This window comes from Salvelinus fontinalis, chromosome 31 (assembly GCF_029448725.1).
Source record: "Salvelinus fontinalis isolate EN_2023a chromosome 31, ASM2944872v1, whole genome shotgun sequence".
In the NCBI taxonomy this organism is placed as follows: domain Eukaryota; kingdom Metazoa; phylum Chordata; class Actinopteri; order Salmoniformes; family Salmonidae; genus Salvelinus; species Salvelinus fontinalis.
In genome coordinates, this window is record NC_074695.1 from 15,677,124 (window position 1) to 15,695,085 (window position 17,962).

Genomic DNA, 17,962 nt, shown 5'->3' on the forward strand with positions numbered 1-17,962 from the left:
ATGTACTGTATACACATGGGAGTAATGCCGCGTTCAAAACAGCTGGGAACTGGGATCTCGGAAATCGCGGACTTCCGCTTCAGTGTGTTCAAAACAACTAGGAATTCGGGAAAAAAAATGCCTCTTTCTGGAGCTCAGACGTTCCGACCTGAAAATCACTGATTTTGAGATTTGAAGTCGTATTTTTCAGAGTTCCGAGTGGATTTGAACGCGGCATAACAGTGGAAAAACGCATGCACGCAGACTCGAGGCTGACGTCACAGAAAATGAAACGCTCAAAACTAATCAGGAAGATCGCACGCTTAAAGAAATTAAGATCATTTCTCCGTCATTGTCGTAACTGGAACGATGCAAACACTAGAGACGGGGAACTAAGCCTCCCAAATCATATTTTAGTGGCTTAATTTTTTGTGTCTAAGTTTATCTTGCCAGGAAAGGTGAATTTTCACGAAGGAAATCTAGATGAGTTTTCCTTGGAATAAATAACAGTGGGTGTTTCCTTTTTGCTCTCCTTGCAGTGGGCGCCTTTCCACTTTTTGCCTTTGTCTTGTCGAATGCATCTCGAAAGAGCTATCTTGCTTGCCACATTGTATCATTGATAGAGATTCCTGTAATTTCCTCAAAAGTATACTTTTAATGTTTCAAACATTGTTGCTTCAGTGAAACTGCCACGAAATGACCAGGAAATGCCATGTTCTTTCTAACATGACTGACTATATTATTCTCATTGTTTTCTATAGGACTACATGCCGGTCTCTCTGCCTTAGCTTCTGAAGAAAATAAATCATGAGATTGGCAGGTAGGAGTGTCCATCTGTCTTTTTAGTTGTATCTAATGAATGTCATGTATTGTTGCTGAGAAAGAGCCTATTCTAATGGAATGTGTCTGTGTGCCAGGGCCTCTGCGAGCTGTTGCTGTGCTGCTATTGGTGGGCCTCACCTGGGTGTTAGCCAGCTCCATACTTGGTGGGGACAGCAACTTGGTGGTCAAACACTTCTTCAGTGGTAAGACTAAGACAACCTTACTGTCTGACGTCTAGCCCCCACAATAGTACAGTGCCTTAGGAAAATATTCAGACCCCTTGACTTTTTCTAGATTGTTACGTTAGTTTTGTTCTAAAATTGATAAAATTATATATTTTTTCTCATCAATCTACACACTACCCCATAATGACAAAGCAAAAACATTTTTTTTGTTGAAATGTTTGAATGTATACAAAAAAACATACCTTATTTACATGAGACTTAAATTGAGTTCAGGTGCATCCTGTTTCCATTGATTCTCTTGGTGGTGTTTCTACAACTTGATTGGAGTCCACCCGTGGTCAATGCAACAGGACAAGGACCTTAAAACTAAATCAGGATCGATGGGTCCCCTGCAGGACAGTTGCGCTAAAGTAGGCTAATGCGATTAGCGTAAGTTTGTAAGTAACAAGACCATTTCCCAGGACGTAGACATAGTTGATATTAGCAGAAAGCTTAAATTCTTGTTAATCTAACTGCGTTGCTCAATTAACAGTTGCTATTACAGTGAAATAATACAATGCTATTGTTTGAGGGCACAGTTTTGAACAAAGTTATTAATAATCAAATTAGGCACATCAAATCAAATTTTATTTGTCACATACACAAGGTTAGCAGATGTTAATGCGAGTGTAGCGAAATGCTCGTGCTTCTAGTTCCGACAATGCAGTAATAACCAACGAGTAATCTAACCTAACAATTCCACAACTACTACCTTATACACACAAGTGTAAAGTGATAAAGAATATGTACATAAAGATATATGAATGAGTGATGGTACAGAACGGCATAGGCAAGATGCAGTAGATGGTATAGAGTATAGTATATACATGTGAGATGAGTAATGTAGGGTATATAAACATTTGGGCTGTCTTGATACAACATTTTGAACAGAAATGTAATGGTTCATTGGATCAGTCTAAAACGTTGCACACACACTGCTGCCATCTAGTGGCCAAAATATATATTGCACATGGGCTGGAATAATACATTATGGCCTTTCTCTTGCATTTCAAAGATGATGGTACAAAAAACGTTTGGCTTTTTCTTTGTTTTACCAGATCTGTGTTCTCCTACATTCCTTTCACATTTCCACAAACTTCCAAGTGTTTCCTTTCAAATGGTACCAAGAATATGCATATCCTTGCTACAGGCAGTTAGTTTTGGGTATGTCATTTCAGGCGATAGAGATGTGCGTTGTGCATCCATGCAACACTTACCTTTTTCTTGGACCATAGCCTCCCTGCGGTCTCAGTGTATTAGTCCACTGAGACAGGTCTCTCGTGCCATAAGAAAAATATATTTGCGACTGCTTACAAAAAATCTTGGTCGACCAACAGCCTTTCAACAAACCAACCGATCAGTTGGTTAATGAGGTTAGCCCTAGTTGACAATCTAGCGAGCCCACATTCTTCCACAAACAAAGTACAGCTAGCTAAATAAAATTCATAGTCAGCACCAAACAATGCGAAACTGTCACGCTGCAAATGTATAATACATGCAATGGGTATTGCTCATCTAAAATGAGTAATTCAATGTATACCTGAGAACCTGAAGTTGCCATCCAAGTAAAAAAAAGTAGTCTGGGGGTGGGGGGGTGGTGGGGGGGGGGTGCACCAAGGTTGGAAACCCCAAGGTTAAACAAAGCCTACATTATTGCTTGCCTGACCTATGCCTTATCTGATGAATCTCAGTTCCTGCTGTTTCATGCTTATGAGAGCACTAGGGTATGGAGAGAACCACATTAGTACATGCATCCATTATGCCGAGTGTCAACGTTGTAGGCTGGTGATGATCGTGTGGCGTATTTTTGGAAATCATTGCCAATCAGGTGCATCCCTTCATGGCAGCAGTATATCCATCTGCTAATGGATTTTTCAGCAGGATAATGCCCCTTGCCACAAGGCTAGGATTGTTCAGGAATGATTCCACGAACATCAATCCAATTGAGCATCTGTGGGATGAGATGGAACGAGATATTCGGTGTAGAGATGCACTACCAGAAAACTTGGCACAACTGTGGGAAGCATTGGAGTCAACATGTGCCAGCATCTGGACTGCTTTCAACGCCTTGTAGATTTCATGCCACGACAAATTGAGCCTGTTCTGAGGGTGAAGGGGAGTGCATCTCAATATTAGGAATAAGTTCCTAATGTTTTGAAAGATAATTGTGTGTGTACGCTATTTTAATAGCAGGACACTGAAGAGTATGAATTAGGATGTTTGAGAGGGTTTGAATCCTAAGCAACCTGCATAGACATTGTTTGAAGTACAATAGACCAAAAATAGCTTTGACCTACTACAGTAGCTGTGTGCTAAAAACAACTTGGAGTAGGCATTGTGGCGCTCATGTGAATTTCCTTTTTTCGGCTTCAGACCAATGCCTACTTCTGACAGTTTTTAATAGACTAGGGCTGGGAATTGCCAGGGACGTCACAATGCAATGGTTAAGGGCTTGTAAGTAAGCATTTCACTGTAAGGTCTGCACCTGTTGTATTCGGCACATGTGACTAACATTTGATCTGATTTGGAATACGATGTTATCACCACACTTAGTGTTGTCAGTATTCACACCCCTTGACTTTTTCCACATCTTATTGTTACAGCCTGAGTTTAAAATTGAGTAAATTTAGATTTTTTTTTGTCACTGGCCTACACACAATACCCCATAATATCAAAGTGGAGTTGTCTTTTGACATTTTTATAAATTAATTACAAATAGAAAACAGATGTTTTGAGTCAAGTATTTAACCCCTTTGATATGGCAAGGCTAAATATGTTCAGGAGTAAAAATGTGCTTAATAAGTTGCATTAACTTTTGAATGACTGTCTTATCTCTGTATCCCACACAAACAATTATCTATGAAGTCCCTCAGTCAAGCAGTGAATTTCAAACACACATTCAACCACAAAGACCAGGGAGGTTATCCAATGCCTCTCAAAGAAGGGCACCTACTGGTAGATTTATTTATAATTTTTAAATTTTTAAATTGTAATTATTCTCGCATGAATAGCATATAGCCTATACAAAACATATACACTTAAAAAACAAACATGAGAATGGTTCAATTGTAGAATTATAAATTAGAATACTAGTCATTTAATTTATGGGTTGCACCTAAGTTTCTTCACAATATTGGTTTGAACATTAGTTTTTGAATTACCCTCTTGGATTGGGTATCAGTACACCCTGTCACTACAGAGTTACAGGCCTCCTTCCTAATTCGGTTGCCGGAGAGGAAGGAAACTGCTCAGGGATTTCACAGTGGCCAATGGTGACTAAAACAGTTAGTTTGAATGGCTGTGATAGGAGAAAACCGGATAGATCAACATTAACTCATATCTATCTTTTCTACAGGGACAAACGAGGAGCCAACAGCTGGTATGTGAGAAGTTAAGACCATTATTTACAGTGGTATTCACAAAAAGTAGTCCTTTTGGAACCTAAACGTTTCAATGTCAGTGGGACAGTGCTAATCGATGTCCCTCAGTTGAGCACCATATTCCCAGCTTGGGTACGCTTTCATTCTAATGTGCTAATTTGTGTGTCCTCTCCTCTTCCAGAGCCCAAACCACGCAGGTACAAGTGTGGTCTGTCAGCTCCCTGTCCTCAGAAACATCTGGCTTTCCGCGTCGTCTCTGGAGCCGCCAACGTCATTGGGCCCAAAATCTGCCTGGAGGATAAGATGTGAGAATTATTGTACATCATCGGGGCCATCACACTTCTTACACCAATGTATCAATGTCACCGCCAACCATCTCACTCTCTCCAGCTTGCCTCCGTTTCCTTTTATTTCTCATATGAACTCTGTCTCTTTCTGCCATCATACCATCTTAACCCTGAAGTTTGTCTGAAGAGCTGAATGCAAGTATTTGTCTTTTTTTGCTTTCCTTCATTAGCCTGATCCCAGATCTGTTTGGGCCATCTTGCCAAAAATGACCGAAGGAGTGGTTTTGTCTGTCTGTCATTCTGTCTGCCATTCTGTCTGCCATTCTGTCTGCCATTCTGTCTGCCATTCTGTCTGTCATTCTGTCTGTCATTCTGTCTGTCATTCTGTCTGTCATTCTGTCTGTCATTCTGTCTGTCATTCTGTCTGTCATTCTGTAGCGTCATTCTGTCTGTCATTCTGTCTGTCATTCTGTCTGTCTATGGTGGCTCCTTCATTGTCTGTGTGTAACAATGTATAGATGACCTCTTCAGGGGTTAGTTTCCTGAAAGTTTAATAGCGCTAATCTCATCTTTCATCTACTGCCTACAATGGGTTTATGATCGTCTTAAATTTAACCAGTAAATTATCAAATTGTATTGTTCACATACACATATTTAGCAGATGTTATTGCGGGTGTAGCGAAATGCTTGTGTTTGTAGTTAGTACCTTAACCAACCCAGGTAAAGTGTTGGTACTTACGGTTCCTCCAACCTTTCCTTTTCTCTCCCACAGCCTTGTCAGCAGTGTCAACAACAATGTTGGTAGAGGACTAAACGTTGCTTTAGTAAATGGTAATTCATTAGAATAATCTCTGACAAATTGTTCAAAGTTATGTTTCAAGTTAATTTGTGCAGTTGTGATTTTGACTTGACTGTTGCACAGATTGCTAACTTTAAATGAATTCACGTTTCTGCTCATCAGGGGTATCTGGAGAGCTCTTGGACACAAAATCATTTGATATGTGGGAAGGAGGTAAGAGGATTAAACACCTTTATACTGATGTCATGGTGTCATTTGGTGCATGTTCGTAATATTTGAATGAGTTTATTTTATATATATTTTATCATTATCTTCAATATTTTTACTGTACAAGAGGTTAAAAGTGGCTTAACGCCCCTCTACATATTGTTCAGTTAAATACAGGTACTTTAATAGGCTACATCCTTACCCGTCTGTCTTCCATTCTCAGATGTTACTCACCTGTTGAAGTATCTCCTACCTTTACACGAGGGAACACTTGTGTTTGTAGCTTCCTTTGATGATCCTGCCACAAAGTAAGAGTCTAGCATGGACATTACTAAGTGAGCCCCAGTCCTGTGCAATGCTTTCAGCGCTGTGTGGTTGTAATATTACACTTCATGGCACATGCCCACACACAGCACTAAAGGGGTTGTTTTACAGTCACCACAATCTTGTAAAATGCTTAACAAAACCAAATTGAACATACTGACGACTTGTAAATCTACCAGTCTATTCTTACCATTGTAAACATTACTAAGTGAAGCTTATTTTTGGTGTTAAACTATACAAAATTGGTATATTGTACTGTATGGCAGGGTTTCCCAAACTCAAAATGGACATTCATCTAGCTAGCCTACTTTACTGTAACTGTCTGTTTCCCTCTCCTAACACCCGTGTCAGGTTAAATGACGAGGCTCGTCGTCTGTTTGAAGAGCTGGGTAGCACAGCAGTGAAGGAGCTCGCCTTCAGAGACAGCTGGGTGTTTGTAGGAGCCAAGGGCATCGAGAACAAGAGTCCATTCGAACAGGTAGACTACCTTTACTTAAAGCCTAAAATATACATCATTTATACCGTAGGAACAACGCAAGAGCGCCAAGCAAAATGGCTATCCAGCATAGTTGTGTTGTTTATAGTTGGATGTGCTTGTACATATACGTGTGCATGAGATAAGGATACGTGACCTCTGTGATTACGCGTGATGACGTATCTGTACACTCACTGTTCTCCTCATAGCTCTGCTCGTAACTCTGTCCATATTATAGCTACACTGTGTTATATCTATGGCTCTGTCAGTTTGTTTGTTCTGTAAAGCCTAATGTTCATGCCCTCTCTCTCTGCCTGTGTGTCTCTCTCTACCCCCCCAGCGTATGAAGAACAGTAAGAACAGTAACAAGTACGAAGGCTGGCCTGAGTCTCTGGAAATGGACGGCTGTGTCCCCCTCCGTTCCCCTTCAGAAGGTTAAACACACTCTGCTTGTATCTCTCCCTTCCTCCACTCTTCTCAGATGATGCTTATGCCCTACATGGATCCAATGCTTTTAAATACTGGGAGAGTGCAAGAAAAGTGCATACTTTGGGAGAAGGGTGGAGAGTTGGAACTCTACCTGTTTCTAAGGACTAGCACCTTTTGAGAGTGAAGGCCTCTGGTTCTAAGGATTAGCAGCACAGATCTATCCGGAGAAACTGTAGCAGCAGAAGCATTGACTATGACACTTTGACTAGCCTCGATTTACAGGCTTCCTCACATTCCTTCTCATTAATGAAACTTGTGGATGGACTGGGACCATAAATTTCCCTCTGCATTTATATCGCACTGGCCCTTTTTTGTGTTTCTCAGCACCCATTATTAGCCAAACGATCATTTAGACAAGCCCACTTAATGGGCTTAAGATGGCCCTATGGCCAGACTGTCCCTAATGAGACTTGAGTATGGTATTGGTATTGCACGACTACAGTTGGATAAATGATGCTCTGTTACAATATCATGTAACTACAGGGAGGTAAAGACTCCTACAATACTTCATTTTTTTCCTTCACTTTTTGTTTTTTTGTCAAGTAACACGTGCTGCAAAGGACATCTTCTCTTGAGTGGACTGACTCACTGTAACAATGCTGATTGCGAAATAGGCAAGCTGGCCTAATAGTTTATATGCTAACTTGTTGAAGCAACAGTTTGAACTTGACATTTGAACTAGGAATTGATTTGTGTTTGAGGCTTAATGTTCCTGGGAATGACCACGTAGGAGTACATGGATATTTCAGAGACCAAATGTTTGATGCACAGATAAGGAAAAAAATTATATTAAAGAAGTAATGTAATGTCTGTAAAACCCTGCAAATGCACAGGAAGAGGGCAGATAATGCTGCCTATATGAATGGAAATCGCGAACAGAATACAATTAAGATTCATAGATTAACTAGCAACATATTATTGCTGGCTGTTCTAGGAAGGATATTGTATGTTGTGATAAATTCAGATTAAAATGCATTAATATATATTTTGTATGCATAGTTTAATATATTAAATTGTAGATTTCAATCTAGTTGTGCTAGCCTGAGTGCCAGTCTGTTTGTTCCAGCATGCCAACTCGTTGTCATGTCAAACATTTGGCTTGACAAGGTGCAATGGAGTTGCCAGAAGCACAAACAGATCTGGGACCAGGTTAAAGTGCTAATAACCTCCACCTTTTAGTTGAGGGTTACCCTGGGGGTTGGGTGTGGGGCTACACCAATGCCATGATTACTGTATATATGTGATAACCTTTGTATGCTTGCAATGCGCAGTGATGTAAAAGTACTGGGTAAATGGAGATGTACTGCTTTAGTTCTCAGGCTGAGAATTGTCTGCACCTGCTGGTAGTCACGCAGGCTCAAGGCTGAGATAGTAGAGAGAGAAACCACAGTCTAGACCATGTTTTTCTCATCTTAGATACTTTGTATCTAATTCAATGCAACAATGTTAAGATATGATTGACGGTAGGTTGTATATAGAGTGTGGTCTCCTGTTTCGCGCCACAGATCTTTACTATAGACTATTGAGATATTCTGTATGTGAAACTCTGTCTGCAATTGCATTTTATTACTAAAGCGTTTTATACCAAGGTTTCTGTGTCATCTATCTTAAAGACTGATTGGTAAAGGAAACTTACATTACCACATGCAAAGGACCAACCAACATTGTCTTAGAGAGAACATTGATTGCTGCACAGCAGTTTACTCAAATACATTCTGTCAACATTTGCCAATCTTGTGTATTTAACTTGGAATAGAACTAGTCTAGAATCCTGTAGATACTACTTTTTAGGCTATATTCCTGGTTTGATTTCACACTAGAGTGGACTTCAGTACCTAAAATAAACATGATTGTACTGTTGGATAACAACACTATTCATGCTTTTACCTGTGTATCTCAGGCCTTGTCCTTACTGTTGTTTATTTGGATATTGTATTACTTTATTTGTTTTTTTTGCGTATTTTGTTCTCTGAATTTGATTAAATATACACCACTTGTTACATTTTCAATACTCAAAACAAGTGCTTTGAGACCAAGTGTACTATAGAATTCTACTATTCATTTTTGTGACTTACACTATTTTGTTAAATATTAAAATATATAAATCTCTGTGTGCGGTGTGGTTCAGCCTGAGTGCCAGTCTGTGTGTGCTATCATGTCAATTCTTATGTCAATGATTGTCATGGCTTGACAATGAGCAATGGAGTTCGCAGGAGCGCAAACCATCTTGGACCAAATACTACCTTGAGTGAATTTTACAGGCTATCCTTTGTGGAATATGACTGCATGTGAAGTATGTATTTGGTCATCTGATTACTACAATCTTCTTTATGGGTTGATGTAATGACAATGTGAACGACTGAAAAAGCTGATGTCAACTCAACGTACAGAAGACATTGTGATATAAAAGACAAAACTGATCCTAGGTCAGCACTGATGCTCTTGAGACATACAGTGCAGCTCTTGGTTCCCTCCTGTCCATTATCTTAAAATCAAAACTGATCCTAGATCAGCACTGATGCTCTTGAGACATACAGTGCAGCTCTTGGTTCCCTCCTGTCCATTATCTTAAAATCAAAACTGATCCTAGATCAGCACGCCTACTCAGTCTTGTTACATGCAGCCCCAGATCTGTGGGAAGTCATGCATAATGCCCCCATCTGCATGCTCCATGAAGACAAGGGAGCAGTGTCATGCACCGTGGACAGACAGCAGTCATCTGTTGAAACCCATTAGGGGGCGCCAAAACACGGGGTTATTCAGTTCATTCTGTACTTGCGTGAGTGCCTTAATAACAGGGGTTGACAGAATGGAAAGAAAATGGCCCACCCCCTTGCACTGAGATCCCTTTTCCCTCTTTCTTGGTCATGTTTTGTGGAATAGAGATCATTATTCCATCTGTGTGCTTTTTGGGCATTATGAAAATGATATGCTAAACTCTGTCCTTGAATTTGAGCCGATGCATAAGAAATGGGGAAATGACGGCTCAACATCAATTTCACAAATGACAAGTCATAAATTTTTGTCATGTGCAATTACAGACATGTCTAGCGTGCCCGATCTAAATGTAAGAAGAACTCACATGCCATGTAGAGCAGATCATTTACATAACCGTATTTGCAAGACAACAATGTAATGGGGCTTACTACCGTGTAATGCAATATTTCATTCAAATGGGAGAGGCCACAACAGAATGCAGGCGAGTTGCATGCCGCCCTCTTGTGGCCCTTTTCAGCAGCGCTCGCGTGCGCACATCAGAGCCTCCTCGCGGGTTGTGGAGAGGAATGGAGAAGCCAGCAAGCGCGTGCAGTTACACCTTGTACACAGATGGCCGTGTGACTCCTATCTTGTAAATTATGTACATACATTAACGTCTGAAGGTATCTGCATGTATAAGTGTATATACATTTACGTCGCCACATCGACGACCAACGAAAGCAAGCATCATCTGTGTGGCACGTACCGTTAGACCTCCTGCCTGCTCTAGTATAGATTTAGAAAGACTCGACTAGTTGGGATTTTCAAACTTGGATTTACCGACACGCACTAATGGTGAAGCTCAAATTTAAAAAAGGATATAATTTGAAAATGAGTCGTATCTTGCATAATCTGATGGAATATTGCTGTTAAAACAATTATAGGCAATGAAGTGCAATTTAAAGGTCGCTTGAGCAACGTTTGAAATAATTTGTGTAGCTACATATAAATTATAGGGCTTGTTTAGCTAGCTTGCTAGCTGTCTGGGTTACCAGTTTGCCTAAAAAAATCAGAACGGACGTCAACGAGATGGTACATTTAGGTAAGTGCAGTTTTCTTGTTACATTGTATCAATTGTAACGAATTTCCAACAGTGCTGGACAGCTTGGAGTGGAATCCCTATTTCTGTTCACCAGGGTAGCTTAGGTGTTGCAATCTGTTATTGTACGCTAACTACCATGATGTCTAATTGGGGAGTTAAATGCTTCTACCCGGTGATATCGTGCCTCACATTTTATTATTTAATCCCCAGCACAGGGCAGGCTTCAATATTCATATATTATTTCATAGGTTACATTGTTTACGTTTTGTCAGATTTCTGTAGTGCTGGATAGCCTCGTATTCGCGCTCGTGCGCCTGCTCCATGGAAAATGCCATCAAATGTATTATTTGCCAATTGCTTGTTACGTTAGTTTAGCTTCCCCTGCTGAAACAACACATATATTGTCTTATTCTAACCTAGCGTATCCATTTATGGTTTTTGTGGGATTTCAATCTGAAGTGTCAATCATAAATTATATCAAACCCTCGCGCGCTAGGTTACAACATTTATCCTGCCACGGCTTCTACAGTCTGCTCCAGCAGCCAGAAAGCAAGAGGAGCCTTTTGAGGAAGGACCTGCGCTTGGCCGTCTTGTGTTTATTGTAAACAATATCAGGCTATAGGCTACAAACGCCACAATTAATTGCGTTTTGCTTTTATGTTAAGGTCAAATTAGAATCAATCAACATGATGTGTCTTCTGACGACAACCACACATGGCCCTATACTACAGCCTGTAAAAATGACCATCATTGGCTGTCACTGGCTTGTCCATTTGTAAATCAGAATTGCTATTGCCAAATTATTATCCTCTTTTATTATTATTAAATGTTTTATATATATATACATATACATAGTGATTATTAAAAATACTTATTTTTTGTTTAAAAAAAACGTTTGTTAAAAGAGAGCATCAAAGCACTGGTTATAATGTTTTATTGGATCCCCCACTGGGAGTAATAACAGATGGTAGCTCTGAAATGGCACCCTATTCCCTATATAGTGCACTACATTGAACGAAGCCAATAGGGCCCTAGTTAAAAGTAATGCACCATATAGGGGATATGGTGCCATTTTTGATTCAGCCATGGTCTATGTATACTGATGAACTCTAGTCATTATCAGACCACTCCTTCTTGATAAAAATGCTGAGGACTTTATACGTTAAACCCCTGAACCCAGTCACTGAAAACCATAAAGAGTACAGCTTATAATAAATCACTATTCTAATATAAACTATGAAGCAGTTTGGTTCAGAGGTGACACTCAGTATCATAGAAATAAAATACGTGCCGTGGTCTGAGAGACTTTGGCCATTCTGTTAATCCAATTTTATCAGTAGTATGATATGTAGTGGCCTAGACCTAAAACAGCAGGCCTGTCCATCCACCATGGGAAAGGGTTCCATCCACCTGATGGGCGAGGGCTCCATCCACCATGGGCGAGGGCTCCATCCACCATGGGCGAGGGCTCCATCCACCATGGGCGAGGGCTCCATCTCCAGGAGAGAGGAAAAGAGAGGGGAGGACGGGAGTGGAGAAGAGGAGAGGAGGGACAGGGGAGGACAGGAGAGAGGAAAAGAGAGGGGGGAAAAGAGAAGGAGACAGGAGAGGAGAGAGGAGAAGAGGAGAGTGGACAGGAGAGGCGAAGAGAGCAGAGAGGGGAGGACAGGAGAGAGGAGAAGAGGAGAGTGGACAGGAGAGGCGAAGAGAGTAGAGAGGGGAGGACAGGAGAGATGAGAAGAGAAGGGGACAGGAGAAGAGAAGAGAGGGGGAGTGGAAAAGGGACAGCAGAATAATAGACGGTTAGAAAATACTCCTTCCTCTCACTCTCTCTCGTCTCTCTGAGTGATCTCACTCGCACTCTCTCTCTCTTTTTCTCCCCCCCCCTCTCTGAGTGATCTCACTCACTCGCTCTCCCCCCCCTCTCTCTCTCTCTCTTTCTCTTCCCCCCTCTCTCTCTGAGGGATCTAAGTCCCCCCCCTCTCTGAGGGATCTAACGGTCCTCTGTGTGCTTGCTACCTACACTGCCCTCAGTGTCACATGCTTGACCTGGATTGGACAATAGTAGTTGTTGTGTTCTTAAGTCTTGGGTTCCTCCAATGGGAAGAGAACAACCACTGTGTGTTTGAGTGTTGTATGGAAGTTCCAAGTCCCAGTCTAAATGCAGGACAGGAGAAGGAGAAACAGTATCAAAGAGTCGGATACTGTGATGGTGATTATGATTAGAGGAGAGGAAGGAAGTTTAACTTCTCTTTTCAAAGTTAGATAAGGCATTTTATGTATTTGAACATCTCTTCTCAAATTAGATTCTTATTGTAAACTGTGTTGTTGTTGTTGGACGGTCTGATGTCTGTGTACAAGTGCACATTTTCAGTCAGCTTCTATCCAAATACAAAATATTCCTCTTCCTGGTATGTTCCTCAAGTCTAGACCTGTTAGCTGAAGCTGAGTGTTTTGGGCGTTGATATACAGATGAAGTCGGAAGTTCACATACACTTAGGTTGGAGTCATTAAAACTTGTTTTTAAAACGCTCCACAAATTTTTTGTGAACAAACTATAGTTTTGCCATGTCGGTTAGGACATCTACTTTGTGCACGACACAAGTAATTGTTCCAACAATTGTTTACAGACACATTATTTCACTTATAATTCACTGTTTCACAATTTCAGTGGGTCAGAAGTTTACATACACTAAGTTGACTGTGCCTTTAAACAGCTTGGAAAGTTCCAGAAAATGATGTCATGGCTTTAGAAGCTTCTGAAAGGCTAATTGACATAATTTGAGTCAATTGGAGGTGTACCTGTGGATGTATTTCAAGGCCTACCTTCAAACTCAGTGCCTCTTTGCTTGACATCATGGGAAAATCAAAAGAAATCAGCCAAGACCTCAGAAAAAAAATTGTAGACCTCCACAAGTCTGGTTCATCCTTGGGTGCAATTTCCAAACACCTGAAGGTACCACGTTCATCTGTACAAACAATAGTACGCAAGTATAAACACCACGAGACCACGCAGTCGTCATACCGCTCAGGAAGGAGACGCATTCTGTCTCCTAGAGATGAACGTACTTTGGTGCGAAAAGAGCAAATCAATCCAAGAACAACAGCCAAGGACCTTGTGAAGATGCTGGAGGAAACAGGTACAAAAGTATCTGTATCCACAGTAAAACGAGTCCAATATCGACATAACCTGAAAGGGCGCTCAGCAAGGAAGAAGCCACTGCTCCAAAACCGCGATAAAAAAGCCAGACTACGGTTTGCAACTGTGCATGGGGACAAAGATCATACATTTGCAGAAATGTCCTCTGGTCTGATGAAATAAAAATAGAACTGTTTGGCCTTAATGACCATCTTTATGTTTGGAGGAAAAAGGGGGAGGCTTGCAAGCCGAAGAACACCATCCCAACCTTGAAGCATGGGGGTCGCAGCATCATGTTGTGGGGGTGCTCTGGTGCACTTCACAAAATACATGGCATCATAAGGAGGGAAAATTATGGGGATATATTGAAGCAACATCTCAAGACATCAGTCAGGAAGTTAAAGCTTGGTCGCAAATGGGTCTTCCAAATGGACAATGACCATAAGCATACTTACATAACCAAAGTTGTGGCAAAATGGCTTAAGGACAACAAAGTCAAGGTATTTGAGTGGCCATCACAAAGCCCTGACCTCAATCCCATAGAAAATTTGTGGGCAGAACTGAAAAAGCGTGTGCGAGCAAGGAGGCCTACAAACCTGACTCAGTTACGCCAGCTCTGTCAGGAGGAATGGGCCAAAATTCACCCAACTTATTGTGGGAAGCTTGTGGAAGGCTACCCGAAACATTTGGCCTAAGTTAAACAATTTAAAGGCAATGCTACCAAATACTAATTGAGTGTATGTGAACTTCTGACCCACTGGGAATGGGATGAAATAAATAACAGTTTAAATTAATCACTCTCTAATATTATTCTGACATTTCACATTCTTAAAATAAAGTGATGATCCTAACTAACCTAAGACAGGGAATATTTAATAGGATTAAATGTCAGGAATTGTGAAAAACTGAGTTTAAATGTATTTGGCTGAGGCGTATGTAAACTTCTGACTTCAACTGTAAATTAGTCAGACTGTCTCAGGTGTTGCTTTATATAGGCTATTTACCCAGCGTCTCTGTTCATCTCGGTATTTATCCCTCATCACATACGTCCAACCAGAGAAATTAATTAAGCTTTTACATTAATCATGTATTGATCCCAGGACAGTTCCAGTTGTGTGTATGCCTTTCAAGTTAGGATTTGGACAGTAGCCTTTGAGTGAATACAAAATGACTGGTACTTGATACTTTGACCAATAGGACACATGCTTTCATCTCGTCATCAAAGTACTCTATCACTATTCATCCTTTTGAGAGTGAAATGTAAACTCAGATGTCTGAATGATAGATACCTGCCACTGATGTCTGAATGATAGATACCTGCCACTGATGTCTGAATGATAGATACCCGCCACTGATGTCTGAATGATAGATACCCACCACTGATGTCTGAATGATAGATACCCGCCACTGATGTCTGAATGATAGATACCTGCCACTGATGTCTTAATGATAGATACCTGCCACTGATGTCTGAATGATAGATACCTGCCACTGATGTCTGAATGACAGATACCTGCCACTGATGTCTGAATGATAGATACCTGCCACTGATGTCTGAATGATAGATACCTGCCACTGATGTCTGAATGACAGATACATGCCACTGATGTCTGAATGACAGATACCTGCCACTGATGTCTGAATGATAGATACCTGCCACTGATGTCTGAATGATAGATACCTGCCACTGATGTCTGAATGATAGATACCTGCCACTGATGTCTGAATGATAGATACCTGCCACTGATGTCTGAATGATAGATACCTGCCACTGATGTCTGAATGATAGATACCTGCCACTGATGTCTGAATGATAGATACCTGCCACTGATGTCTGAATGACAGATACCTGCCACTGATGTCTGAATGACAGATACCTGCCACTGATGTCTGAATGATAGATACCTGCCACTGATGTCTGAATGATAGATACCTGCCACTGATGTCTGAATGATAGATACCTGCCACTGATGTCTGAATGATAGATACCTGTCACTGATGTCTGAATGATAGATACCTGTCACTGATGTCTGAATGACAGATACCTGCCACTGATGTCTGAATGATAGATACCCGCCACTGATGTCTGAATGACAGATACCCACCACTGATGTCTGAATGATAGATACCCGCCACTGATGTCTGAATGATAGATACCCGCCACTGATGTCTGAATGATAGATACCCGCCACTGATGTCTGAATGATAGATACCTGCCACTGATGTCTGAATGATAGATACCTGCCACTGATGTCTGAATGATAGATACCTGCCACTGATGATTGAATGATAGATACCTGCCACTGATGTCAGAATGATAGATACCCGCCACTGATGTCTGAATGATAGATACCTGCCACTGATGTCTGAATGATAGATACCTGCCACTGATGTCTGAATGATAGATACCTGCCACTGATGTCTGAATGATAGATACCTGCCACTGATGTCTGAATGATAGATACCTGCCACTGATGTCTGAATGATAGATACCTGCCACTGATGTCTGAATGATAGATACCTGCCACTGATGATTGAATGATAGATACCTGCCACTGATGTCTGAATGATAGATACCTGCCACTGATGATTGAATGATAGATACCCGCCACTGATGTCAGAATGATAGATACCCGCCACTGATGTCTGAATGATAGATACCCGCCACTGATGTCTGAATGATAGATACCTGCCACTGATGTCTGAATGATAGATACATGCCACTGATGTCTGAATGATAGATACCTGCCACTGATGGTTGAATGATAGATACCTGCCACTGATGGTTGAATGATAGATACCCACCACTGTACAAATGCTTCCACAGTTTTATTGTGCAACGTTTTGATCTGAAGGTCTTCATCAGGCTCAAATGTCTATAATCCTTTGAATGGCCTTATTTAGGTGTGTTGCCAGGCAGAGGACAGTGTAGCAACAACTCTTGTATTCAAACTTTTCTTTCTTTCCAACACACACACAAACACATTCATACTAGAGGTCGACCGATTATGATTTTTCAACGCCGATACCGATACCGATTATTGGCGGGCCAAAAAAAAGCCGATACCGATTAATCGGACGATTTTTAAAATGTATTCGTAATAATGACAATTACAATAATACTGAATGAACACTTATTTTAACTTAATATAGTACATCAATAAAATAAATTTAGCCTCAAATAAATAATGAAACATGTTCAATTTGGTTTAAATAATGCAAAAACAAAGTGTTGGAGAAGAAAGTAAAAGTGCAATATGTGCCATGTAAGAAAGCTAATGTTTAAGTTCCTTGCTCAGAACATGAGAACATATGAAAGCTGGTGGTTCCTTTTAACATGAGTCTTCAATATTCCCAGGTAAGAAGTTTTAGGTTGTAGTTATTATAGGAATTATAGGACTATTTCTCTCTATACGATTTGTATTTCATATACCTTTGACTATTGGATGTTCTTATAGGCACTTTAGTATTGCCCCCCCCCCCCCTCTCCTGACGAACTAAACAAAGACTAAACAAAGGAAATAAGGTCAGGAACGTGACAGTACCCCCCCCCACCCCAAAGGTGCGGACTCCGGCCGCAAAACCTGAACCTATAGGGGAGGGTCTGGGTGGGCATTTACCGCGGTGGCGGCTCTGGAGCGGGACGTGGACCCCACTCCACCATAGTCTCGGCCCACTTATGTGGCACCTTAGGAGTGGCGACCCTCGCCACCGACCCCGGATTGGAGACCCTAGTAGAGGGCAGCACTGGACTGTGGGGCACCTCTGGACTGAGGGGCGCCTCTGGACTGAGGGGCGCCTCTGGACTGAGGGGCGCCTCTGGACTGAGGGGCGCCTCTGGACTGAGGGGCGCCTCTGGACTGAGGGGCGCCTCTGGACTGAGGGGCAGCTCCGGACTGAAGGGCAGCTCCGAACTGGCGGGCGGCTCTGGCAGCTCCGGACTGGCGGGCGGCTCTGTCAGCTCCGGACTGAGGGGCAGCTCCGGACTGGCGGGCGGCTCTGGCAGCTCCGGACTGGCGGGCGGCTCTGGCAGCTCCG

At 41.5% G+C, this 17,962-nt stretch overlaps 2 protein-coding genes across 5 annotated transcripts in view; both read left to right on the forward strand.

Moving 5' to 3' along the window:
• Positions 1-223: 223 nt before the first annotated feature.
• Positions 224-9,095, forward strand: LOC129829643 (protein FAM3A-like). The gene is made up of 10 exons (XM_055891456.1): positions 224-488; positions 741-799; positions 897-1,004; positions 4,381-4,404; positions 4,587-4,710; positions 5,465-5,523; positions 5,654-5,704; positions 5,922-6,006; positions 6,374-6,500; positions 6,838-9,095. The coding sequence occupies exons 2-10, from the start codon at positions 787-789 to the stop codon at positions 6,934-6,936; spliced, it is 690 nt and encodes a 229-aa protein (XP_055747431.1). The 5' UTR covers positions 224-488; positions 741-786; the 3' UTR covers positions 6,937-9,095.
• A 1,120-nt stretch (positions 9,096-10,215) lies between these two features.
• The window catches only part of LOC129829645 (serine/threonine-protein kinase WNK2-like), a 137,613-nt gene continuing 129,866 nt past the window's right edge, over positions 10,216-17,962 (forward strand). For all 4 annotated transcript variants that reach the window (XM_055891459.1, XM_055891460.1, XM_055891461.1 and 1 more), the window contains exon 1: positions 10,216-10,785. The gene's annotated coding sequence lies outside the window, so the exon portion shown is untranslated. The remainder of the gene's footprint in view (positions 10,786-17,962) is intronic.